The following is a 26,036-nucleotide window of genomic DNA, read 5'->3' on the forward strand; positions in this document are numbered from 1 at the left end:
GATGGGTCTCTATTAAAAACACCTTCCTGCACTAAACAAAATCCAGAAGAGAGCTCTTAATGAAATACAACTTTGGTCCCGTATTTTGCCTCTTTCTCCTGAATCTCACCCAATTCTGCAGGCTGGGCCCAACTGATATGTGACAGATCACTTCCCACTTTCCAAGACTCGGTTCTGTGAAGCCAACACTCTACTTCTAGTTTGTTCTCCCATGAAAGACAAATCAAACATCTATCTCTCTCCAGGCGAGCACAGCACGACCTCAGATACCTCCCAAATAGGAGCCACCTACCCGCAGCCCGTCATCGGCGTCCTTCACGTAGCCTTTTTCGTATAGTTCCTGAGGAACATTCAAGATACGCTTTTGAAGATCATTTTCCTGCCAATCCACTCGAAGACCTGAAATATAAACACGATCTTCTGAGCGCATTCTGCTGCATGGCCCAGTGAGAACACACACACCAGGCACCGGGGCCACAAAGAGCAGCCCGAGCTCCACAGGAACCAGTCGGGGAACATTCACAGAAGAGGGAACGGAGAATGTCAACAAGCATCTCTTTTTTTATTTTCTGTGGAGCAGATCTCCTAATCCAACGGATTACGTCCTCCTTCGCCTCCCTTGTGCAATTCTGAGAAAGACGCTGTTATTTACACTCTTTTGAAACTGGGTAGAGTTTCCATGGGAGCAGTTTTGTCTGTGAGCTCCAAAACTACATGGCTGAAAAGTAGAGACTGCAGAAATGCCGGATACTACAGCTGTGCTGTTAGACTGACAGCGCGTTACACGACACGGACATTTTGCCTGACATATCCATGTATATCATAGACACTATGTCTACGCCTTGAATAACACAAATTTGAAACCTTGAACAGATGCAACGTCACTTGGAACAACATTTTGTGCACAGACACTCCTTAAAGATTAGACATGTCTATGAAAAAAAGCTTAGGAAGATTTTGATACATCTTTTGATAAATTCTCACCACTGCCGCTCCATGGAAGGGTCGGGATGCCGGCAGTCTGAGCCACTATTGAAGACGCAATTTTATCTCCCAAGGCCCACATCGCTTGGCTTGGAGGACCTGCAAAGAGCAAAACCAATGCATGAGACACAAGAGAAATCAGACATCAGGGAGAAGTCCAGAAATCAAATTTAGGTTCCATGCAAGAGGGATAAATAAACACTCCTAGCAGGGTTGCTGAGTGTCACATCTCAACTGGCATGAATCACCTGGCGAACAGACTGGAGTACTTGTGACCAAGGAGGAGGAAAAGGCAACTGAAACTGAGCGACACAACCACAGACACGTCCCCACGGCCTGTGAAGCGCCCACCCTGTTAGAGAAGTCTTGGCACTTGTGTCACTCTGTCCACGCGCCCTCGAGCTGGGCCTGCAGGTACCAGGAACTGGCACAAGGTGTGCGCATCACACGCTACCGGGATAATCATTCAGTGCCCTGATTTTACTTGAAATGAGTAGCATATGATCAGTATGAGATTTAAACTGGAATTAAAATACAGCTTTTAAACCTACTCCTCTTCAGCAGTCCAAAGTACTTCTGCGGTTATGGCTCAACCCACTGCAGATAAAAAGCTGTGCTAGCAGTCAGAAGGCGATGCCGCTGTCCCCAGGCTACGTTCAGACAACGGCTTTTATCACAAGCCCATCTTCAGTTTTCAACACAGCACGTGTCCAAAACCTCATCCAATATTCCGATCCATGTGGTTCAGGCTTCCTGAGCCGAACATCTCCAGCACTTGGTTAACGACACTGTTAACCAGATCACAGACCATGCACTGTCTGTGTAAAACTCCACCCTTCCATAAAACTCAAATACAAACACCCTCTTTAAAGTGACAACAGTGACATTCAGATTTTGAAATCATCTGCTCTAACAGGAATCTCTTCTGATTTTGTATCTCATGACATTCAAAGATACACTGGAGAACCTGCCCCTTGCCCCATACAAGAACTATTTCCCGTGTCTGTCCAAACCTTATCTAGTTCATTCGCCCGGATGACGGGACGCAGAGCCGCTGTGAGACAGCACAGCGTGTTGCTCTGACTGCTGTAAACACCACATCATCAGTCTTGCACTTGCAAACCAGACCTCACGGCTCTCAAACGCAGGATTTTCTATCACACTAAACCCATCCATCTTAAAATAAGGTCTAGACATTAGATCTGAGGTGCACATCCTCACCCATGAAAGCAATCCCGTTTTTGTGGAGAAGTTCTGGCAGTTTAGGGTTCTCGGACGCATGGCCCCAGCCAGCCCACACAGCCTGCACAAGAAAATAACAGAATTCACTCTTTGTTTTAGTAAAACAAGCAGACATAGAAAGCGTGCAGATACTTCAAGTCCTTCTTTTCCTCCTGGCAAACACCTCACGGCATTCAGAAGCCAATGCAGGCCCTGGGCCACAGGGCAGGCTCGGTTTGAAGGGCCAGGGTCTTGTGTTGTGTAGACAAGCAAAGGCGGCTGCTGCAAGATGCTGAGAGGAACTGAGCGTAGGGAAGCGAAGGGGTGATGGAACCCTCTGTGTCCTGCAGGTACTCCCGCTGGGAAACCCACCGTGCTGTAACACGCATTGCCTTTTGGTGCTAGTATAGATTGGTAACTTCAGTTTCCTTGACCTGTCTTTTTCCCCGGATATAGCTCGTTATCTGAGAAGACTGCTTGGTGTTACCTCCCGTTTTGAAAAGAGTCTTTGGCACTTCTCACCTGCACTGGAATCCGCTTCGCAATATCAAGGATGAGCTCCACATTTGCATAGTTGTTGTTGTTCGGTCCTCCTGGAACTGGGACGTAGTGATCTGCCATTTTAATGTACTCTGCAAACACAAAGAAGGTCTCATTTAGATTGCAAACCTAATAAACGGCACTTGGTCTAAAACTCCCTACACCTGCAGTACTGGAAGCGCTGAACCTGCTCCCTTGACAGGACGCTCCGTGACGCCGTGGAGACCCGTCCAACCTCTGGCGCCCCTGTGGGCACACAGGGCCGTGCCAGGAGCAGCTCGTGCCCCTCCAATCGCCTTTACAACTCACCCGCATTTGCTTTCAGGTCCTCGGGAGTCACCATGACCACAAATCTGATCGCCCGCTCGTTTCGGAACATCTCGTAGGACCAGCGGCGGATGGACCTCATGCATTTCACTGCTGCGATGCCATTATTTGCTATCAGGACCTGAGCACACCAGAAACAGGGATGGAACAGTCTCTACATAGCACAGAACACTCAACAATCATGAAAACAGCTTTTCTCTGCAGACTGTTTGTCCGGTTTTGGGGCCGTGTGGGTTCGTCAGCCAGCATCCAATGCAGCAGGAACATTCAATGGCCCATCAGGCAACTCAGAAACCAGATCTTCCTCAACCATAAAGATTTTAATGTATTATGCTCTGCTTGGATTAAAGAGCAAAGGACACATGAGAACAGGCGTAACAAGTGGGTAAAACTTCTGATGCCTCATCCATTAAATGAGTACCCATTTTTAAGTACATTTCTTAGTGTTTTTTTCCAGTCTAATTTTGTTATATCTGTCTATAAATCCTTTTGGATCAGCAGAAGTACTCTGGCTCACTCCATTTTGTTTTGCCTGTCACACTAAGCTAAAACAATGGGATGTTTATCTATCACATACAAAATAAAACAGAAACAGAATTATCACAGGTAGAAGCACAACTTTCAAATTCAGCAACATTACTATTTTGGTATCTGCAATGTACAGCCCTATAGAGAGAGAAGTCATAGCCTGAGAGAAGGGAACAAAATGCAATATGCTCTAGCCAAAAAGGCCAGTGACTTACCTTTTCAATAACTTTATTCCCTCCAAACCGAGTAACAAATTCTGCAGGAGAAGCCACCGTGAAATCCCGCTGCACGTCAACCTTCTTCCTGTCCCGGCCTTGCTTTACAAGGTGCAAACCAGACATGCTGGGCCTGAGGGAATGTGTGGAGACAGAAAAAAGCCACTTGGCAGTGCAGACGTACACAAACACCAGAAAAAGGTGTAAAGCTCCCCTTGAGCATATTCCCCAACAGCCAAGCAGAACCGGCCTCGCCTCCAGATCACCGCGGCCTGGCCTCTGGTTTTTAGTTACCTTCCAGTCACCCTCTGCAAAGCAGGTCATCTGCACAAATTCCAGTTATGCCAACATATCAATAGGCTAAAAGATGTTCACCGTACATTGCTGCCCAGCACAGGACAACACCGCTCCCCTGCACTGCTTTCAGTTCACCGAGGAGAGCTGGAAAATGCCAACCACGTCTGCTGGCTTTGGTAAAACAAGCTACTGAGATCAGGCCCTGCAAGGGAACGCTACCACAGCGCCAGGGACAGCGGAGGGACGCCGAGCCTGCCTGCTTCAAAGAAGTTTCCAAGAATTTTCCACCATCCAGTCTTGCAATACCTTCCTCAGCTGTTCCGAGAGCTAGAGGACAAATTAATCACGTTAATTCTACTACAAACAGCAAAGGCGGTTTTGCGTCTGAGATCAGCTCTGTGCTCCGCCACTGCCTTTCTATGTGGGGATGGGACAGTCGCTTCGGCTTCCACAGAAATAACACGGATAAATCACCCTTGGATTTTCATTTGCAAGCACTACAGGATTTGATTTGCTAAAATTTACGAAGCTGAAATTGGGAGAGGAAACTGAACAGAAAAGCAAGGGCCAACTCGTCACGCTGTGCATCCACCATAGTGCAGTGTTACTGGGGAAATAACACGGTATTTTGTAGTGTAAAGCCCCTGAAGCTTTACCTCCCGGCTCACCCCACAGTTCACCATTTTTCTGACTGTACTTAGCGTGCGTATCCTAACAGGTTCCTTTCCCGTGAACACACCGAGGTCCTCAGCCCCACCACCACGCGGGGTCACAGACCCTTCCTGCAGCAAGGACAGATGAGTATTGGGAAGGTGTTTAAACCCACCCGGCAGCACCCAGAGCTGTCACAGGCAGGGTCTGTGCCCGGGACCCCACGGGTGCTGCCGGTCGCCCTTTGGCCACAGGAACCCCAGCAGGAACCTCTGGCCTCATCGGCGGCCAAGGAGCCGCCACCATTGAGCAACCCCAGTGGGACACGGGCTGGGACGCGGCAGAAATGACCAGAATCGCTGGGGGAGGGCAGGGGGGGAAGCCAACCCGAGGACAAGCCATGGGCAGCATCTCGAGGCCTCCTCCGACAAACCTGCCACCAAGGGCAGCCCAGAGCTGCACCCGCGAGGTCCATCCCAGGGGAGCTCTGGAGCCCCCTGGTTTGCCCGGCTGCTGCTGGAGCTGTGAGCGGCACCTCAGAGACACTGCCAGGGAACTTACACCCGGCCCCGCCAGGAAGGGCTCACAAACTGCCCGGCTCAGCCACCTCAGCCCAGGAATTCAAGGACAGGAGCCAACAGGCAAGAAAACGAGGAAAGGTGTATGTAAGGTTGAATTTCTGCTACACTCATGTATCTAAAGAGGGTCAGAATCCACGTGGCAAGGACGGAGCACAGCCCAGCAAGTGAGACTGGTTTGTTCACTACAGGATTATTGAGAGCGGTCTCAACAAAAACAGAAAAAGATAAAAATCTTGGGGTCGGAATCCGTGAACGTGTATGGATACAAACTATCCTGCCAAGTTGAAATTACCACGCGCATAAAGATATCGCTGCAGATAAAATGTCAACAGAACCAAAGGTTCTTCATCCGGAATCACACACAAACACTTGTTTATAAGCAAGTATAGCTCAGTTTAATTTGTGACAGTAAGCATACCGAGAACATTAAGTTTATTTACTAATTACCACAGGCTGCACATTCTAATCAAAACAGGAGTTATTTTTCCCTTTTGCAGGGTAAGATGAGGTAGAAGTTGGGCAGCAAGGAAGAAAGACACCAAGCTCTAAACGAAAGAGAGTAAACGCTGAGTTAGTAACAGTCATCCCTATCAACCAGCACAACTGCGCTGCTTTCTTATGGAGGAACTTCCAAAATGCTCATCTATCCCCCAGTTCATAGAGGTCAGAAGTTGTGCAGCATCTCAAACTTTGTCAACACTGATTCCCCAATTAACCTTTCTAAGAGCCCGTGTGCACAGATACCTCCCGGTAACTGGCGAGGCTTCAGAGGATAAATTAACACGGAAAAATCTGCGGGTGCGTTCCCAGTGCGGCTGCCCCGGCGCCTCGGTGCAGGCAGCTGCTGCGAGGAGCCGAGCTGTAACTCTTACCTTTGCAGCATGTGATATCTCACTTCCTGACTCTGCTCTGCAGAATCCTCCATGCCGTCTCACTGAAGGAATTCACAGCTTTCCAGCTTATGACCTGTCTAGTGCAGCTGCTGCTATTTTGTTTTGTTTTTTTTTTTTCAATTTTGCAACTCAAAACCCAGCAGGAGAAAGCTACGAAGAGCCTCTCGCGCTCAGGCGGTTCTTGAAGCAGCAGCACATCCCCGATTGCTTAAATCTTTTGACCTTTGTCCCTTGCTCTCCACCACCCTCTGTCAGCCGCTCTTCCTGTGACGCAGCGTGCAGGGCGAGGGGAGCAGCTCCCTCCCTCCCCTGCGTTCGGGGGAAAGCAGCTCATCAGGAATGAGAGAAAATAATCTGCGGGTTACGTCACCAAGCTCGACGCGGTGGTGCTGCGGCCCACGTGATGCTCGGTGGTGCTGGCAGCGGTGGCAGCCCCGCTCCACGCTCCCCACGGCCGGGGTGCGTGATGCTCAGTGGTGCTGGTGGCAGCCCCGCTCCACGCTCCCCACGGCCGGGGTACGTGATGCTCGGTGGTGCTGGCAGTGGTGCCAGCCCCGCTCCACGCTCCCCACGGCCGGGGTACGTGATGCTCGGTGGTGCTGGCGGTGGTGCCAGCCCCGCTCCACGCTCCCCACAGCCGGGGTACATGATGCTCGGTGGTGCTGGCAGTGCTGCCAGCCCCGCTCCACGCTCCCCACGGCCGGGGTACGTGATGCTCGGTGGTGCTGGCGGTGGTGCCAGCCCCGCTCCACGCTCCCCATGGCCGGGCGGGCAGGACAGTGCTGCACGGCTGCCACAGCAGCTCCAGCTGCACCGAAGAGCCGGGCACAGGCTCCTCCGCACCCACATCTGGGAGAGCAAAGGGGCGACTACAGGGGCCCATGTGCCCCAAGATTTCAATCCACACGTGGGATTTAATACCAGATATTGGGGAGGGTGGGGAAGTGACAAGGAATGCATTTCCAGGGCTGCACAGGAGAATCAGAGGCTCAGTCTGCACAGTCTGCACGGCACAGAGCACAGCGCTGATCCAGACACAAGACACCAGGTCGCACTGAGCACCAGCTGGGACACTGGGAGACCCTGCACAAGTCACCTCTCTGCTTCTGTTTCTCCATCTGTAAAACAGACCCTGCACAAGTCACCTCTGTGCGTCTGCTTCTCCATCTACAAAACAGACCCTGCACAAGTCACCTCTGTGCATCTGCTTCTCCATCTATAAAATGAAGACGAGATCACTCCAAGTGCTGTAAAACAGATATCCTGCTGAGCAAAGTGCCCCAGTACTGCAGGGCCCACTGACATCGCTGGAGGAAGGAGGAACGTTTCCTCAGCATTGAGCACATGCAGAAACATCAACTGCAAACCTGGGCGCAGGGAAATGATAAGCAAGGGCTGTGTGGGTCTGTCCTGGCACAGGGTCACACCAGGCAGCGCAGCCTTTCTTTGATGCACACACGTTCCAAGAGTCAGAGCAAAAGCCACACAGGAGGGGATCGCTCAGAAGAAGGAACAAGCGCCCGGAGGAAAAGCGTCCCACGTGCATGGTGACAGCTCACAACCTTGAGCCGTGAAGGCCACGGGAGGTCACTGCAGGGACGGCACTAAGAATAGCGCGGGCGATAAGAGCGCAGCCAGGGCCGCGCGTCCGGGGCAGCGCAGACACACCGCTCCGCAGGATCCGGTTTCCTCGGGCATTGTCAGCAGAGGGCAAAGGGGACAGCGACACGCTGTGGACCAAGGAACGCAGGCAAGGGGAATAAATCACCAGCCAGAGACACAAGATACCAGGGAAAGAAGAGTTTAAGCAAACAAAATAACTCCAACATAACGTATCAACCTAATAACTAAGTGCCTCTCTCACCTCTCAGCCTTTGCTCCTCTTTGGAGAGCTGCTCAAACCTACAGACTCTGCTTGATAACACCTGCGCCGCCTCTTCTGGTCCTCACTTCGTAAGACCATCAAAACCCAGCAGACATTCAGTGACTCTACTGGGTATGTATTTCATGTAGAAAACGGTATATTCTATCATTTTCACAATAAAACACTTCCATTAGATTTCTTCAGTTTTGGTCCTGATTCACAATTAACATTTATACACAGTATAACTGAAATTTTATTTTTCAGGTTTCGTGAGAACAGCTTCCCAAACATTTGCTGGTGCTCCAAAAGCCCAACCCACAGGCCCCAATCCAACCAGCTTCTGACCACTGTGGCTGCAGGGAAACGAATCCTGCATGTACACACAGCTTGACGTTAGAGAAGCAGCTTCAGCACTGACTAAAAACGTTCATTGTGCCTTCTACCAGCTGAATCCACTGCTGGGAAACCAATGGACGCGGTCTGCTGCAGCACCCCTACAAAAACATGCTGCACAAGGATGCGCCGCTGTCACACGATACTCACCAAACACACGTGCTCTACAAAGCTCATTTCCTCAACGTAACGCTACGCAGAACCCATATGGCAAATACCATATGAAAAGCACCCCCCCTCCGGAGCCCAGGCCTGCTGTCAGGCTCAGGAAAGCCTGCGCGGTTCTCCCCGCTCCAGCCTCCCAGAGCAAACAGCGTCCACCAGAGCCACGTACCTGACGCACAGCGCGGCCAGCAGCCCGCAGCCATCCCAGCAGCCCGCAGCCATCCTTGCAGCCTGCAGCCATCCCAGCGGCGGGACGTGGGCCAGCAGCCCGCAGCCATCCCAGCGGCCCGCAGCCACCCCAGCGGCGGGACGTGCCCGCGCTGCCGCTCGCCGCCCCGTGCATTCAGAAGGTGGTGGATGCATCAGCTGGTACGTCTGCATGGCAGCCCCGAGCAGACTGCAGCACGCACACCCCCCGAAAGGATCCATCCCCCCCAGGTTAGGCCTGTAAAGCTGTGCAGAGAAGGCAGCTCTCCTCAAGTTGGGCTTTACATTTTGTAAATATGTAAGCGCTGATGGGAACATGTATCTGATCAGGGTGGCAGGACTCAAGCTGGCTGAAGCGCCCATAAGATCTGCTCTAGTTTTAGATCTGCCCTGGTTTTAGATCTGCCCTGGTTTTAGATCTGCCCCAGCAACCCATTTCACCGAGGCGGCGGCAGAGCGCGGTGCAGCCAGCGCAGGAGAACTCTGCAGCTGGAGTAAATGGGTCAGTGTGCCCGGCAGAACAGGCACCAGGAAGCACCAATCTGTGCTTATTCACAGACAGTTTTTGCCTGCGATTTTAAAGAGATAGAACAGTTGCCTTGAATGCAGGTGCTGCTGGAAATCAGTGCTTCAACCTACACATCAAAATAAATGACTGAGCTCTGGCAAAGGTCTGAGCCGAAGGATTCCAGGAAATTATATGAAGGATGCAGCACCAAAAACAAACAACCAAACAAAAACCAGCCCTCCCCTACTCCCGGGCTGAATAACTTCGTTTCCATGCTAACGCAGATGTGATCGGCCACCAAGGCAGGTCTTCAGCCTACAGCACTAACTTTGGGTCCAAACTACAGTGCCCAGACCAGCATAAGCTCCTAAGATTCCTCTCAAATAACCAAGTACTGCAACTGATGCAGATTTTAGGTGCACCAAGTTTTCACCCCTCAAAAATACCCAGCAAATCCAAATGTCAATCCAAATAAGCAGCCACATTTAAATCAAATTTATACCCCAGTTCCTAAAACCACCAAGTACTGGAAGATCTTTACTTGTGCGTCCTTATGAAAATCCCACATGTGCCCGGAACAGCCTCACGCTCTCCAGGTCCAGCCCCACCACCAAGGTGACAGTCGGTGACCACAGGGACGGTTCTGCAACGGAGACGGAGCGGAACCGGAGCCTTTGGCACGGCTGGGGTTCTGCACACCTCCTGTCTCGGAATGCACCGGCTGCACGTCCCAGCCCCGCAGAACAGCCAGGCAGCCAGCAGCACACACGAGCGTTCCGATGGGGACAAAGGACGCTTCGTTATCTTTTCAGTTAGGAAGATGAGGTAAGTAAGGAAGTAGGAGACACCATCACAGCTGTGGTATCCCAGCCAGCTAGTCTGTGCAAAATCTCCCTACAAATATATGAATTTAGAGATGATATTTCCCATGTTAACTGAGGTCAAAGGGAGTAAAGTGTGTGTTCCACCAAAATAAGAAGCAAGCTACTTCTGAGAGATATGCAGATGAAAGTCTCTGAAAGTGTATTTGTTCACCAAACAGAGTAGCTTTCAGGTAAGAGAAAAGTTGTAATCCACAGGTTACCATACAACCAGAAACACCGGGAATCCCAAACACCTTACGAGCTTCCTCTTCTCCAACAGACACAGGAGGAAACTCAACTTTTCACTCCACGTGGCTGAAGTTCAAAATAGAAATGGCAACATCACTCCGGTAATAAAAGGAAGCCATCCCCTTTGTTTGGCAGGGGTTCCTTGAAGACGCACAGCTCTATTTCACAAACTTGCAGAAACACGCAGCGGTATCGCTCTCCCCATCTCCTGAGCCAACAGTTGCTCATCGGCGAAGGAAGGTGTCTCAGCAAGCAGCAATTCCAGTTTCATTCGCCGCAAACCCCAGCAAGACGCCCAACGCAAAAACCAGCAGCGCCATGGCAACCGACGGCACCGACCGCAGAGGAAGAGGAGCAGCCTTCAGCCCCAGAGCCTGCGAGGGAGGAATCCGCTCGGTACAACAACAACCCTTTTTGATGGAGCTGGGCCAGGCTCGGACACGGCAGCAAAAACATCAGCCTTGCAGACACTAAAGCAGCTGTGCATAAAATGCACACAATTACAGCGGCACTTATAGTTTTACAAGATCAATGCTCTATAGTGTGATCTCCTAACCAGAAGCAGTTGGAGTGGAATTTTTTTAATTCAAAATGAGCTCAAAAGGATCCTTTTAGCACTGGGTACAAACCACTCTCAGACTGGTCCGAGCAGTCCCAGCGCCAGCCGGGTGTTCTGAGCACGCTGCTGGCCAGACAGACCCAGCTCTTCCTCCAAAACTGCTGCAATACATCATTAGTTCTTCTAAAGCACGTCAATTATTTACTGAGAAGTCCAAACACTGTTAGGTACTACGGGCTAAAGTCTCTGCGGGATTAACATCAGAGGTAACAGACGAGCTACTCCCAAAAATGTGGCTTTCAGCTGATGCAAGTGGATTGTCAGGTGAATTCGTCCAAAGGTTTCATTGCTTATGAAACCAGAGCCCCAATGTATAAACACCAGGATATAAACATGCAGGATTTATTCTATTTTAAACAAGAATTTGACACAAGATGTTGTCTTTGAAGCTAGGAACTAAATTTAGCAATAGTCAAGAACAATTCATTAAGCAAACTCCCAACCCCGGAGTGTCCAAGGCCAGGGGGTGGAACCCGACGGTCTCTGAGGTCCCTTCAAGCCAAACCATCCTGTGATTCTCTGAACTTCTGTTAAGTGCTGATGTACCACACAGCAATTTAAAGTTCATTATCAGAGCGTGGCTTTCTCAATCCTCTATAGTAGTAGCCAACTGGCACAATCAAAGGTCTTCATAGATCTCTAGTGGCACGGATGCCTCTATTGTACAACCTGTCCCAGCAAGACTGTCTTTAGCAAGAGCACAAACACTTAACAAGATCAATAAGGCGATAGAGGGAGCAGCAGGGCGCACACACACCCCGCGTGCTCGGGGAGGAATGGGAGCTGGCGCACAGGCGGCTGCCGCGGGGCAGGAATATCGACCGGACACCACGGCCCCGGCGCATGAGCGGGCCCTGAGCCACCCTGCCAGCGCCGACGGACACCAGCAAACCGCAGGCACTGGGCACACACCAAACACGCCGCTGGAAGCGCGCTGCTTCACGGAACGGCAGCGGGGCGGCGCTCCTTACGGGGTCTGCGAGCAAGAGAGAAGCAGCTGTGCCTGTCACCACCGGAACGGGGGCTCTCGGGTGACCGGTCCCATGTGGGGCACGACGGCCACGAGACCCCCGCGTGGCATCAGAGGCTTGAGCATCTTTCACAAAGATGGCAATTTGGCCTCTGCTGGAATGATACGCTATAAAATAGCGCGAACAGGACAGTTCATGAGAGCTGGTGGCCAAAGAAGAGCATTTCTAGTTATCAAAGTCATTTTAATATTGACATCGTGCTCCTCAGAGCGGTGACAACCCGCTTGGCTGACAACCCCACTTTCCAGCCCTCCTCTGCTGCAGGAAGGAATCCCTGCTCTCCAGCTACCAGAGCAACAGACGTACTGCCCGACGTGCTCTACGAGGAGGGAAAAGCACAGCTCAGGTGCACCCACAAACCCCCTGCAGCTGGCTCAATTTCGGGCTTCAGACAGGACTGTTCCCTGAGGAGGGCTTCTCTGCAGCAGAGCCACCCCGCTCCAACACAAGCTGAGCAAAACCTCCTGTGTGAAACCAACCTGCAAATGGAAAGATACCTGGCAACTTCTTCAAACACTCCCTTGGACCTTCACTGACCCATTAGTCAAACTACAGAACTCCCCATTAATTTGTCTTTGTCACTTCAGAGCGTGTCATGTCTTTGTGATCAGCAAAAGGAAGCAGAGCACCCGTGTTCCCCCGGTTCGCTGCCACAGAGGAGCCGCGGGCAAGCCGGGGAACTCGCCTCTGGTTCTCTATCTGCAAACAGGATTTGGAAATATTGTGATGAAAGGGATGACCATCCTGGAAAACTCCTCCAACTCATCCTTATCTTAGAAAAACAGCCTATAATACTGTAACTTCTATTATTTGAATTGGCATTTCTCTCCAACTCAACTGCAAGTCAAGTACCCTCCAAAGAGAGTGCCAAAGTAAGCAAGTTACAACAGAGGTGCTCAAGGTTGCGCACCTGTTGCGTTACAGCTCTGACGCCAGGCCGTGGCCTACAAGCTGCTTGATTTTCTTGCTCTCCTATTGTCTGTTTCCACGCTAATGGTTCTGTTTCCATCCAGCTTCTTCTGTTCCTAAAACACCTACAGTTACAGGGCTAGACCTTTTCCTGCTTCAAAATTACCTTTTGTCCTGCCAAATTATTAGAACTGGCAGCCATTGGAAAGGTAATCCCCTTTAAATTTGCGTTAAGATTTTATATCTGTTATATTGCTGCCAATTGGCTTAATATGTCCATCAGTACGGCCACAACAACTCTGTAAAGCTGGAGCACTGTCCCCTCCTGCCCCAAGCCAAGGAGTCTGCTCCCGTCTGGCTGCAGCGGGAAGGGAACACCAACAAAAGGACACATTAAACCTCCTTAATCTGAACATGCACAGAAACCAGCAAAACAGAAGACCAAGCTGAAAAGATTAGCTGGTCATAGAAATATCTACTACTGGTCAGTAAAAGCCAGAAGCCTTTTTTTGGAACCAACCATTTCTTCAAAAGCAACAACGTAAAGGTAGCGAGGGATCGTTCGGCACAAATAGAGTGGGATTCAGACTGTCCTGTTCACTCCTGGGACGGGAAGGCACGTGTACAAAAGCAGAGACTGTGCTCAACAGGGAGCTCTTCCACATCTGGTTCTGACCACCGGAGAATCTGCTGGGAGAGTCCAAGACTGAAAGGCACCAGAACACCCAACCACAAACCTATTTGGAAGGACCTAGCAGACAAAAAGGTACTAAATTACATCCAGCTGGAAGACACCAAGGACAAATCCTTCCTAAACATAAATACATTTCCTCCCGCACATGCTAAAAGCCTTGCGAATGGGGGACTGTCAGTCGCTGCAGTGAATTCAGATGTTCAGAAGGTTTTTGACGCTGTCCAAAACTACATTTCAGCCACCAAGAAACTGATCTGTACGCACACTGAGAAGTACAAGATGCATTGACTGTAACAGAGAAAATCCCAATAGGCACATCCCACTAGTGGCAGACAAATCAGCGACAACATAAAAAGGAAGAGGTGTTTTGGTGAGTACATATTAACATCGTGATCTCGAAACACCAGACTCACAGTTCATTTGAGCGATAGAGGATGAGGCGCAGGAGTTAACGCCCCCGAGCTGCCTGCGAGCAGCCTGAGCCGCGGTCTCCATCCAAACCAAAACACATCCCGAGCAATACGGACTCATTGATTTTAGCCGGGGGTCCTGCTGGCTGCCTATAAAGCGGCAAATCCCACACAAAGACAAACGAGCAAATAACGTCCTTGTTCTCAGCAAACACGGCCCATCTAAAACACACACACGAGCGAAAACTGTAAAGATCTCGGTCAGCACATTTCAATTCTGAAAGCCGGGCCGAGAGGCAGGCGGGATCGGCGAGCCCACCGTAACGCCCAACAGCCGAGATGTCTGAAGGGTGCTGGAGGAATGCAGGCAGATATTTCACTAAAACCAAGGGAAAACTTAAGGTTTTGATACAGATAAACATACAAGCGGTTATTTTGAAACACAATGCCAGAAGATGTCTTGGAACAACAAAAACACTTTGGGCCAAACCTGGATGTCGAGTTGAACCTTTGAATTATCTTTGGAATGGATGGGGTAAGAAGGCCGAAGGCTGACCCACAGTACTATCTGATCCGTACCTCATATGGCTCGCCAGGCCATCCTGAGCGGTAGAGAGTCCCAGGTCGGAAAGGGAATCGGAGCAGACAGACGCGGGCGACAGAGACCTCTCCTTCTCCTCCAGCAGATCGAGTTTCACCAAGGAGCTCGTCTCATCCTCCGAGTTATCCTCCGACACGGAGCCAATAATGAAGCGAGAGTGAGGGTTCATCTCCAGGGGCTTCGGGGGCTGCGAAGACTCTTCCATGGCTCGTACAAACTGGGCTCTCAGCGCTAAGAGGGACAAAAGAAGCAAAAAAACCCAAACGCCCAGGTTAATACCTGCTATCGCAGAACAAAGAAGACCCAGCAAGGGTCACTCTGATAGGGAATGCAATGTTAAAACACCGTATCTGAACCCAGATAGGAGTCCAGGACCAAGAATAGTCACTTCTGCTGTAATCACTGACTTTCCTGTTTGCACAAGGACTATAGTATCAAAGCAGCCGGTCGTTCTGATCTGTTGCAGAACCTGCCAGATTAGACAAAGCACTTAAAAACCAAACAAACACCACATACAAACGAATGACCAGAAATCCAAAATTTTTGTTTTGCTATTATTTTTTTGTGAGTTTGTTAGTTATTGATCACATTTACTGCATCAAATGATGGATTTGATAAGTCAAACCCACCTTTTTCACGGCCCTGGACGGGTGCAAGACACATGAGCTCCTACGTTTTGTCAGCAGACCTGTTTCTTAGGATTCGTTCAGGAATCTGAGCTGATCTCCCAAGTCTGGGGAGCAGATCCAGCACAGGGCCAGGCGGGTTAGGCCAGGCCTAGGACGGGTTCAGCGCCGAGGCACCTCCAGCTGTGCTCAAGGGCACTTGGGCACAAGAAGAAGAATGGGCTGAAGGTGCAGTTTGCCACCCCAAAATATGATCTCGGCTTCCCAAACCAAGAGCTCAGGCACATCTCAAGCCAGAATTCCTTCCTCTGGGCCTGAGGACTTTGAGTATCAACAATTCAGTGCTGTTCCAGCAGAAAATTAATGCATTTTCTTCAAAATTAGAAAAACAAACAACAACTGAGGAAAGAGCAGGAGATGGAGAAAACACAGGAGCACCTCAGAGCACAAAGACAGGAGGGATGGGGACAAAGACCTGGGGTGCCCCGCTCTGCCGGGCACTCACACGGTAACCACACAGCTGCAAATCACACATCATGAAACTGGGAACGCGCTCACCTCTTGTTATTCTTGCAACCTGAGCAGTTATCCACTTCCAAAACGAACTGGAAAAGAATGAACAAGTAAAAATTATGATGATGATGATGAAGAATATTCTGTGTGTGTTTTCCCCGATCACAGGAATAATCAAACACTAAACTGCTGTGAAAAAGCCACAGGTAGAAGCAGAGCAGATTGCTCACTGCGGGTCAGAGCAACGGGGACGGAACCGCGGGGTGCGGGTCCAGCCCACAGTCAGGAGCCAAACCCAATGATAACTGGTGGCTAGAAGACACAGCCAACCATATTATATATATACACACTGTATTTTAACAGATAAAACCCCCAGTAGTTTACCTGTAAAACGAACAGTGACACAGCAGTACAGACAAGGACGAGACGAGGGGACATTCATCTCAGGGCCCCGTTTTCCCAACAGGTATTTCACTCCGCGGCAAGAACTGTTTTGATACCCTCACGTCTCACTGACATCTAAACCGGCGGGAAATCCCCGTCACTCCTGCTAATTACAGCCGTGCCAGGGCAGGCACGGGGCCGCAGCGCCATGGGTTCGATAGGAACATGACAGCGCTCATCCGGTGCACAGGCAAAACAGGACCACGTTATAACACAAATAGGACATGATTGTAGTTTTAATTAGAGCACAGACAAGGAATTTATAGGCAGCGCAATCTTTAAACACCATGTTCTTTTCATCAGCAACTGAGAATTAAAAACTGATCCGACTGGCTTATGCACTTTTGCCATGAATGTACCTGACTGAATTATTCAGATCAAACCCTGTGTTGACATCACTACTCCCACAAACTCCGTGTCACTGGGGCCACGGGCAGTTCATTTTACACAGCCGTACTTGACCATTTTATGACTGAAAAGCCACAAATATCTGTCCAACATAAGCATGAAAAGGGTGGATCCCTCTGCCTTTGTGAGGGCGGAGAGGGAGAAGGGGAAGCGTGGCTGTGGAGGCCGCAAACCTGCCTGCAGAAACTAAACCACACAGGGAGATTTAACTGAGGTGCTTGGGCAGGACTTCTAGCTCAGATAGCACCAAGTTTAATCAAATCCTGCTTGTGCACATACACACAAAGACAATATTTACGTGTCTATTTATCCCGGCATCACATCACTCCTGGAGAATTTCATCCAGACAGATTTACTGTCGGCACCGTTATCAGCGCTGAAGCATCTGAGATGCTGCCGAACTAACTTCAACCCTTTCTTAACGAACAAAACCTCCTTTTTCTAACCTCAAGAACCTATATGTTAATAAGTTTCAAGGGTTTTCTTTTAGTCCCCTAAGCAGAGAAGGAAACAGAGGAACGGGCAACGAAGCGTTTCGCTCAAACACTCCCCAATGCCGCCCTCAAACAACTCGACCCAAACCTCTGTTTGCTCAGCGGGTTCCAGAGCAGTCACTTGGCCATGAAGCCGTTCACGTCCATCTACCAACGCGCTTCCAACCCCAAAGTCAGGAGTTCTGCTAAAGTTTTGCAATCAGCTGTTAACTCAATATTGTACTGAATTAGACATACGTTCAGCTTGCTCTCAGCATGCTGAAATTCGTTGTTCATATTAATTTCAGCATTGTCTGGGGCCAAATAAAACGTGAACTTTCTTGGAGAGCTCTTCACAGGAGCCTCGTGCTTTCGGTGCTGCAAACCGCCGCATCTTGCATTCGCTATAGTTTCTAACGCTGTCGGACCAGCCGGCGTCTGCAGAGGGAGAACTTCATGCTAAAAAACCCTGCAAGTTCCAGAAGGATCCAGATTGAGATCCTGCAAAGAACAGGTAACATCGTGCAATCTCAATTCAAACAGTAACGTATCCGGTTTTGCCTGAGGTGAAACAAAACCCAATTCACTTCTCCACAGCTCTACCACTATCATTAGTAAATTTTTTTTGCTTGACAGTGAAACGCACATGTAAAAATATCGAACTTTAGGAGTTTTCGTAACAGTTTCATTTTAAGAGCATTTTTATTAATGTCAAACGCACCTGGGCACAAAACTCACATAATGTCAGCTGGAAATGAAGCTTCTAGTTTTCCCAAGCCACCCCATCCTGAAGACAATTGCACTACTGAAAAGAACATTATTGTTCCAGTGAAAATGAGTTGTAGTTCTTTCAAAGAATCAGAGTAGTGCCTCCACAACATTGAGAAGTCATATAAAAAGGAAATTAACAAAACCAGTTTTATTTAAGGGTCTCACGTGCAAAGCCCAGGGATCTGTGGTATTGTTAATCAACACAAATAATTAAAAACAATTAAATGGAGGTGTACTCTCACCACCCCAACTGAACGAACACAAGTAAAGGAACCAATAGGACAAAACAGGTAAAAACAAAGTAAAAATAGATGGCACCTGTGTGACGAGCTGACTGCTTAATGCTTCTACTGAAGACAAAAAACCTGCAGCGTGCTCACCCGTCCCAGGGCTGGACGTGAGTTTCCAGATCGGAAAGCAAAGAGAGAATTTCTGCACCAGGACGGGCCACCGAGCACCAAAGGGTCCCCAAAGGGTCCCCAAAGGGCTCCCGGTGCCGCTCGGCTCCACAGGGCCCAGCCTGCCCACCTGAGCCGAGCCTCCCGCTCAACACCCGCGTCGCTTCCCTTCCCACGCTGACACGGGCTCAGCGGCGCCAAACTCCTGCCACCTTCCTGTGCTTTCAATGTATCCAAAGGTACTTCGCAGACTGTGTGTCCACGGGTTAGAAGTTTTAAGATCTGCTGTATCCGTATTAGACACATAAAGCTAAACACGCTGGTAGAATATACACCTCCTAGGTGTCCTCAGGTAAAACATACCCATGTCACTTCCAAAAAAACACATAAAGACAAAAAAAAATAAGCCTATATTTACAGCTATCCTAGTTTGCTAAAACACTCAAGCCTGTGTCTAAATCGCACTGTCTTTGAGAGAACTGGGCATAACTTAAATGGTTTCCTGAATATTTACAGCCTGCTAAACTGGAATAGATTACAACTTTACTTTGGATCACTTTTCAGTTTTTAAACGTGGTATATTTCATTTTTAAAGTTTCTTGAGAAGATTTAAGAAACGGTATGCAAGGAAAGGGAAGAATAATTTGTTTTGTTCTACAAATCTGCTTTTACAGCTTTATTGTTTTAAGCACCCAGCAGCACCTTCCAGAGAGCATTCCCAGGGCTCCCACCAGCTCCTCTGCAGAAACAGGCCCCGAACTCTTTCCCTTAGATCCGAAATCCCACCGGAGATGGAAGGACGAGCCCAGAGAAGCCGCCCGTGCTGGCCAAGCCAGCGCCTCCCGCTCCAGCCCTGCGCCGACCTGGCGGCCCCAGCACACCCGGGCTGGTTTCTGTGAATTAACTCCCTCGCCCGCTGCAAAGCCACAACCAACCTGTTGTTCCCCGCCGGGGCTGCAGCCAGCGCGCCCCCCGGGCCAGCCCGGCGGCGCACGGCCCGGCAGCTCCCCGCCGCACCGGCCGGCTCTTCCGGTGGGCAGGGCCGGCTCCGCGCCGGGCGGCCGCCCGCGCCGCATCCCCGCGCCGGGGAACCCCCTTCCCTTCCTCCGCACGCGGAGCGGGGCCGCTCCGGGCCGCTCCCAGCCCAAGGCGGCCCCGGGGCGCCCGCAGCCCCCGAGCGCCGCGCCCGCCCGCCCGCGCGGCGCTGACAAAGCCGGCGGCACCGACCGGCGCGGCCCGCGCTCCCCCGGGCCCGGCCCCGCCCCGCGGCTCCGCGCAGCGCCGGCACCCGCGAGCTCCCGGCGCACACGCGGCCCCGCGGTCCCCATCGCGCGGGGCGCTCACCTCAGGGTGCCGGGAGCGGCGGAGGCGCGGCGGGCCCCCGGGCTGGCGCTGGGCGGCGGGGCAGGCGGGGGCGCGGCGCGAACCCCCCATTCACCGCGCGGCCCCGCCCCCCGGCGCGGCTCCGCCCCCGCGGTGGTGTGATGCGAGGGGTTACCTCAGGTCAGCCACCCCTAACCCCGCCTCTCCCGGCGCCGCTCCATTGGCTCCCGGCGGGAACGCAGCGGGGGGCGTGACCAATCAGGCAGCACGCGGGGCGTGACCAATGAGGGGACGCCTATGGCCTGAGCGGCCGGCTCGGCGCGCCCACTGGCTCTTGGCGCGGGGGAGGCGCTGCCGGCTGGGCTTGCTCACACACACACACCCCCCCAGCTCCCCCCGGGAGCGGTTGGCGCGGTCCTTGCTCGCCCCGGGGGGCCCGCTCGCCTCCGGTCCCCAAATCGCTGCGTGGAACCCGCACAGGGCGGCTGCGGGACCGACAGCCAGCGCGGCCGGTAACGGGGCCCAGGTGTCCTCTCCCGGGCGGATAACACGTGGCCAGGACTCGCGAAGCGGCCCCGGCGCTGCCGGAGCGTTTCCTGCTCGTTCTTTGACCCTTGGCTGCTCGCTCCGTAGAGGGGCAACGGTATAAAGACTTAACGCTCCTGCTGATTTCAAGCTGTGTTTAAAGATGGATGCATTACAGAAATTGAAATGGAATAAGCAATGCAAGTTCAATAATATTGTTATGGGGAACAGACCATGCTCCCACCTCCATCAGGACTAAATCTAGAAAACTGTTCAGGTCACGGACATTTTTATTTGTATCTCTGTAGATACATCTTTTACATAAAGAATCTTCTTCCAGTTAAACATCTGAATGAAGGAGCTAAAAGAGAAGACTCGTCAAGGTTAGCTTAGTCGTAGCCTGGACTAAATCCCAGCTCAGCCAGGTGAGGGGGAGTGCTTGGCAGGCTGAGGGGCTGTGTCCTAAACCACTGATTATAAACTGAACTTACAAAATCCGAGATTACGACAGGTGCTTAGTTCATCCTGTCTAGCGTTCTGAGCACCCCGGTCATGCTAAAACCTGCCCGCTGCCTGCCTGCCCTGCCCAGCTCACCCCTTCAGGTCTTAAATACTATTCAAATGCTGCTGGAGGAGTGATTGCTACATGTAATTAAATCCTGCAGCAACTCTCCCATTCATGGGCAAAGAGAAAAGAACATGTGCAAAAGAGCAAATGAAATACATCAACCTGGATTTGGAAGGTGCTTTTGAAATTAGACACTAAGAATAGCCCCGGACCACCCTCAGCTTCGGTGGCCCTAAAGCAGCACTTCATTTATCATTAAAACGGTGATAGTTGGGCTCTTTCACGGATCCCCGTGCACACCTCACGGGACAGCTGCCAGCACCCTCCATCCATACAGCACAGGACAGAGCCCAAATACTCCATTGTGTGAATTCTACACAGGCAAACAAAAGCTTTGGGCTTTCCCACCTGCTCCTACCTACTGAAGGCAGCACTAAAAACCTCTCCTCATTGTGAGCAAGCGTTGGTGGAACGTTTCTTACAAGGAAAGACAATTTGGGAGGAATTACAGTAAGTGATGTGGAATACACTGCGGAGCAAGGAACACCCAGCAATTCTTAGTGGCCATGCTGAATAAATCCTGCATTTAGGACACCTGCTGAACTTTGCTGACTTATGTAGAAGCAGAAATGGTTTCAAAATTTGTTGCAATTCCAAATTGAAGCAGTTAGAGAGGACTAGTTAAAAATGTGTTCAAGCTTTGAATTGTGGGCAGCAATGATATGTGTTTCAATATGAACACATTGCTTCACAAAGTCCAGACATACTTTCCAGTAGTTTTATCAGATTTTTAGTTGTCACCATATTTCTGCTTTTGGGGGTTGGTTAAATGCATGACTTTCTTCTGTTATGTTCAGAAATGGTACACAGTACATTATTTACTCTTACATGACTTAGGAGCACATGCACTGTTCACATGTACAACCCCCCCACACACACATTTGCTCAAAAAATCAAGAGTAACCTTAATAATGCAAGTAAATAATTGCAAAAAAAAAAAAAACAACAAGAAAACGTTATTACCTTTTATGACACCAAGTTAGGGTTACACGTCTCTTCCCCCGGCTCTGATAACATCACCAGTGCAAACACAGGAAAGATCGTCCTGGGTGAGGGGGGTCAGTGACACCAGCCATCCTGGCACAACTCACCTCCTGGCAGGGAATAGAAGACAGAAAGGGATCACTTTTTAGAGCAAAATCATGTTTAACTCTGTAGAAGATGGTACAGAAGATTTCAAACATCAGAAACGCAATGTCAGTCTGCAGAACTCTAACAGTCTCTGCCTGTTTTCAGGGCTCATCACTAACAAATGCCTCCAAATTCTTACTGTGTTGACACTGGGGAATGGTGAACAGTCTCCTTATTCTACAGCCACACGTTATGGCTGGTGTCCAGTTGCAGTTGATGGTAACCAATGTCAGTTCTAAACAAATACAGCAATCAGACACGAGGGGCCACTGAGCAGGAAGCCCCGCTGGGTATGGAGCAGGTCAAATGTCCCTCCCGCTGGCCAGGCTGCTGCAGGTGCTCGAACTTGCTCAGCTTTTACACCTTCACCATAGTGTTGGTTTGGTGTTGGTTTTGGTGTTTTTTCACTTCTACTATGGGCTTTTCAATTTTAAATGAAAAAAACATTGAACTAAAACAGCTGAATACACCCAAAAAACCTGCAGGAGTGCAAAGAGAATCTGTTTTTTATACCACGTGATAGATTGTAAATATTAAATATTTATACTATAATCCATCCTTACCCACCATGAATATCTAAACAAAATACACATGCAAAATAAATATTGACATGCAAGCTCTTGCCACTCCATTTGCCCCCTTTTTAAACTTAAACATCTTCTGGCATTATCAATGCTTATGGAAACATTTTCTTGAGTCTCTAGACTATCAGTCATTTGAAATGTCAGGGGTTATTTTAGACTGAACAACGATATTCTCTCCTTTTGTGATCAAGGACATAAACCTGGGGTTATTCAGCATTTGAAAGCCAGAGGCTTTGGAGGAAAAAGTGATTTCCACCGCCACCTTGTGTCTAACGCAGAAAATGCCAATTCTACAAAACCGCCCAACAGCCTACAGCAATCTCACCAGGACTTTGCCATTAAGATGCAGTCAGTAGCCTGATAATTTTCTGTTATTTCTGGAGGCTGCCTCTATGTATATGCTTAAAATGACCATCCTGCTTGGCATCTCTTCTCCCCGTGCCAGAGCTCCGGTGGAAGTCCCTGCCAGCGCTCGTGACCCTTTGCAGCTTTGTCCCTGTCCCCTTTCAGAGCTGTCCCAGACCTGCGGGAAGGCTCATCTTTCCTGGAGCCCTGTGAGGGCAGGTGGGGCCGGTGAGGGGTTATGTGGTGCTGCTTCATTCCCCCCCTCTTTGGGGGAGGAGGCTCCAGGAAAGGGTTCTGTTTGCCCTCGGCACTGGGGCGGTTGCCATGGGGCCCCGTTCTAGAAGGAGCTCAGCCCCACGGCAACCAGTGTCCCGCAGCCCACGCCAGGACCTCAGCGTGTCTCGGACCCAGGAGACGCAACGTTTTGCTGTTCCTCCCATTTCAGAGCTTAACTCTGGGCCCCCTGTCCAGGACCAAGGCTCATTTGTGACACACCTGCTGGAAAGAAATCTGACTGACAGATAAGATTTTTTTTCAGGTCTATTTTTTATCAAATTCCACATTTCTCCTGACTGGATTGAAATTAGAGATTAGTACAATCTACAGTGAATTCAGGCTTTAACTTTAAACCCTCCATATGTTGACCAGGTTAAAGGTGCAGGAATTTTGAACAGGAATATATGACTACAGAGCTATTCCAGGATCTCTACTAATCAGCTCGATATCTGCTTAAACACCTTAACAACATTATTCAAAGAGAGCAGTAAAGATAAAAAAGGCTTCAAGACTACCAAGATAAGATGCAATTATGCATACAATATTAATATTTACCTTACTGTTTGCATACAACAATCTCGGCATAAAAGGTGAGTTGTTCACGTTTGCAAGTTCTAACTGAATAAAACTAAGGATTTTGTAAGAGACTAACTTATGTAATATAAGGAATAAATGTATCTGCTGAACTAAGTCTTTAATCCATACGCCTTCACCTCAAATTCTTGCACCTTTGCTGTCAGCAAAATGTTGACATTTAAAATCAGTTACTAAAAGAGGGTAGTACTGACTTGTGTGCTGTAACTGAAGTGGTTCATCCTTCCTTCCATCTCCTCAGAGCCCAGAGGCCACAGATGTCAGGTGGAAAGTGCCTCAGAAATCCCTGGCAGCGAAAGGAGCCTGAACGTCTCCGTGCAAGGTAAGGAGCCGCTGGAGGAGGAAAGTTGTCAGGGCTCTGTACGGCGTGGGGAACATTTCCAGCTGTCCCAGCTACTCCTCAGCCACCTGACCAAAAAGAATACAAGAGGTCATGAAAAACATTAGCTCCGTCTTGCTAAAAAACAGAGGCCATTATACTAACCTTTGATGGTTGGTGTCACTTGCTGTCAGTAATGATATATAAAATCTGAAACTTTGAGGTTCCAGCACCTGAGTGCCTCGATTAAGGGTCTTAGCTCCCACACAACCTTTTGAGTCCCCAAAGGCAACAGGGACCCCAAACAGAGGGGTCTGTCTGGTGACTACTCAGTGCTATCATAGAGTTAAAATGTTGTCCTCCAGAGTGCAGAACTTACTGTGCTTGAGCATTAAGAATAAAACTAGTCTGACAAAAAAAAACCACCAAAGGAATTAAACACAGAGAACCTCTTTGAATTTTCCTCATTGTAGCATTAGCAGCGAGCTGTCTCCAAAGTTCCCAGCAGTCCATCCCTCATCGCTAACTGTGCTGGCCTGAACCTTTTGCAAGAAGGACTGCAAATAATTTAAGATCAGCCATTTCTAATGTTTCTTATCCTTTTACAGACCCTTGGATAGCAGCAACCAAGGGAAAGTTAAACAGAACCCAGAAAGTCATCACTCTGGAATGCTTTAGTCTTCGAAGATCTGTGCAAGTAAATCTGCTGTATGTGGACAAGATGGATGGAGATTTGATGAACCAGACAGTGGAGAAATGTACCCTGCGGAGCCTCAGAGTCGCCACCAGTGCAGGCAGGAACGCTGCTATGGGCCACACCTGTCTTTTAGTAACACACCACAGAAGAAAGTTTCAGAGAAAATTTATTCATAGAGAAAAAGGTAAAAAGTTCAACGTAGCAAATATATGTTTAGGTATGTCGGAGGATAGCGGTTTTCAGTTTCATATAGCTGACACCTCAGCAAAGAAAACCCAATAACAACAAAACTACAAGAAAGTAAAGATCCAGAATTAATACTACTGAAAGCTTCAGGTCTTGGAACAATTCCATGTCATCATGTTCAGTTCCTTTGGGAAGGAGGGTTTGGCAAATATAGTTTCCAATATGAACACATATAGAAAATTCTGTACATTGGGAAATTCCATACAAGCAAGAAAAGCATCCTAGTACTTCACTGCACGTTGCCAAGTATGCTGCCACCTCTTGCCAACTGTGTCAGCATGCAAGTCATTCTAACTCTCGCTGCTTCTGGTGCTTCATTTAAGCAGAAACAAACAACAGGTTTTCAAACTTCTTTTTATTTCCAGTGTTTCTGGCAAGGACATCAAACTATGTTACAAGAGCAAAGCTGCCCAAGGTGAAAGCTTTTGCAGAGAGTTCAACTGTCCTGCGTGCACACCAAGAAAACCAGACTTTAGAGGGTAAGTATCAATTTGAGGGTTCCCGGCTTCCCGTACAGTGGGAAGTTACAAACCTCACTGCTGTGTCTGGGCTTACACACCAATTTCATCTGGGGACCAGGCTGGAACTGAAAGATATTTTAAAGTGAAAAGTTTCTGAGATTCTGGAGAGATTTACATCCTCCCGTGAAAGTCCACAGGAGGCTCTGAATTGTTCCTCTGCTCTGGTCCACCTAACTTAACCCAACCTCACCAAAATGAAGAAAATTTTGAACTGTCAAAGACTTGTAAACACATCTGAAATACTCTATCTCATTTCAGAGAGAATTCCATCCACAAATGGCAAAGATATGCCGAACAGAGAAAAACTAAGTATCATCGGAAAAGCATTCTTCATTTTCCTTTTGGTAGCTTTTGCAATATTCAATAGCATGTTTCCTCTCTTTGAAATTCACTGCCTGGTAAGTTTTTGAGCGTGATATAGCTTCTCATCAAAACCCCCCACACCCATCCAGAATACAGCCTTC

General features: G+C 49.5%; 2 protein-coding genes across 2 annotated transcripts in view; one reads left to right on the plus strand and one right to left on the minus strand.

Annotated features, from left to right (window-relative positions):
- ACACA (acetyl-CoA carboxylase alpha) overlaps positions 1–24,672 on the minus strand; it is a 107,764-nt gene extending 83,092 nt beyond the window's left edge. The window contains exons 1-10 of the mRNA XM_082068792.1: positions 23,984–24,672; positions 21,823–21,953; positions 15,935–15,981; positions 14,729–14,981; positions 3,816–3,948; positions 3,055–3,193; positions 2,728–2,837; positions 2,206–2,287; positions 985–1,083; positions 293–399 (exon numbers count right to left, since the gene is read on the minus strand). Coding sequence (XP_081924918.1) covers positions 293–399; positions 985–1,083; positions 2,206–2,287; positions 2,728–2,837; positions 3,055–3,193; positions 3,816–3,948; positions 14,729–14,955 — 897 coding nt within the window. The 5' untranslated portion in view covers positions 14,956–14,981; positions 15,935–15,981; positions 21,823–21,953; positions 23,984–24,672. The remainder of the gene's footprint in view (positions 1–292; positions 400–984; positions 1,084–2,205; positions 2,288–2,727; positions 2,838–3,054; positions 3,194–3,815; positions 3,949–14,728; positions 14,982–15,934; positions 15,982–21,822; positions 21,954–23,983) is intronic.
- A 157-nt stretch (positions 24,673–24,829) lies between these two features.
- Positions 24,830–26,036, plus strand: part of TADA2A (transcriptional adaptor 2A) — a gene marked incomplete at its 5' end in the record, with an annotated part of 7,117 nt that continues 5,910 nt past the window's right edge. Inside the window, one exon of the mRNA XM_082068793.1 lies at positions 24,830–24,902. Coding sequence (XP_081924919.1) covers positions 24,830–24,902 — 73 coding nt within the window. The remainder of the gene's footprint in view (positions 24,903–26,036) is intronic.

The sequence above is a fragment of the Streptopelia decaocto genome, assembly GCF_964273445.1.
Source record: "Streptopelia decaocto genome assembly, chromosome: 18".
Lineage (NCBI taxonomy): Eukaryota > Metazoa > Chordata > Aves > Columbiformes > Columbidae > Streptopelia > Streptopelia decaocto.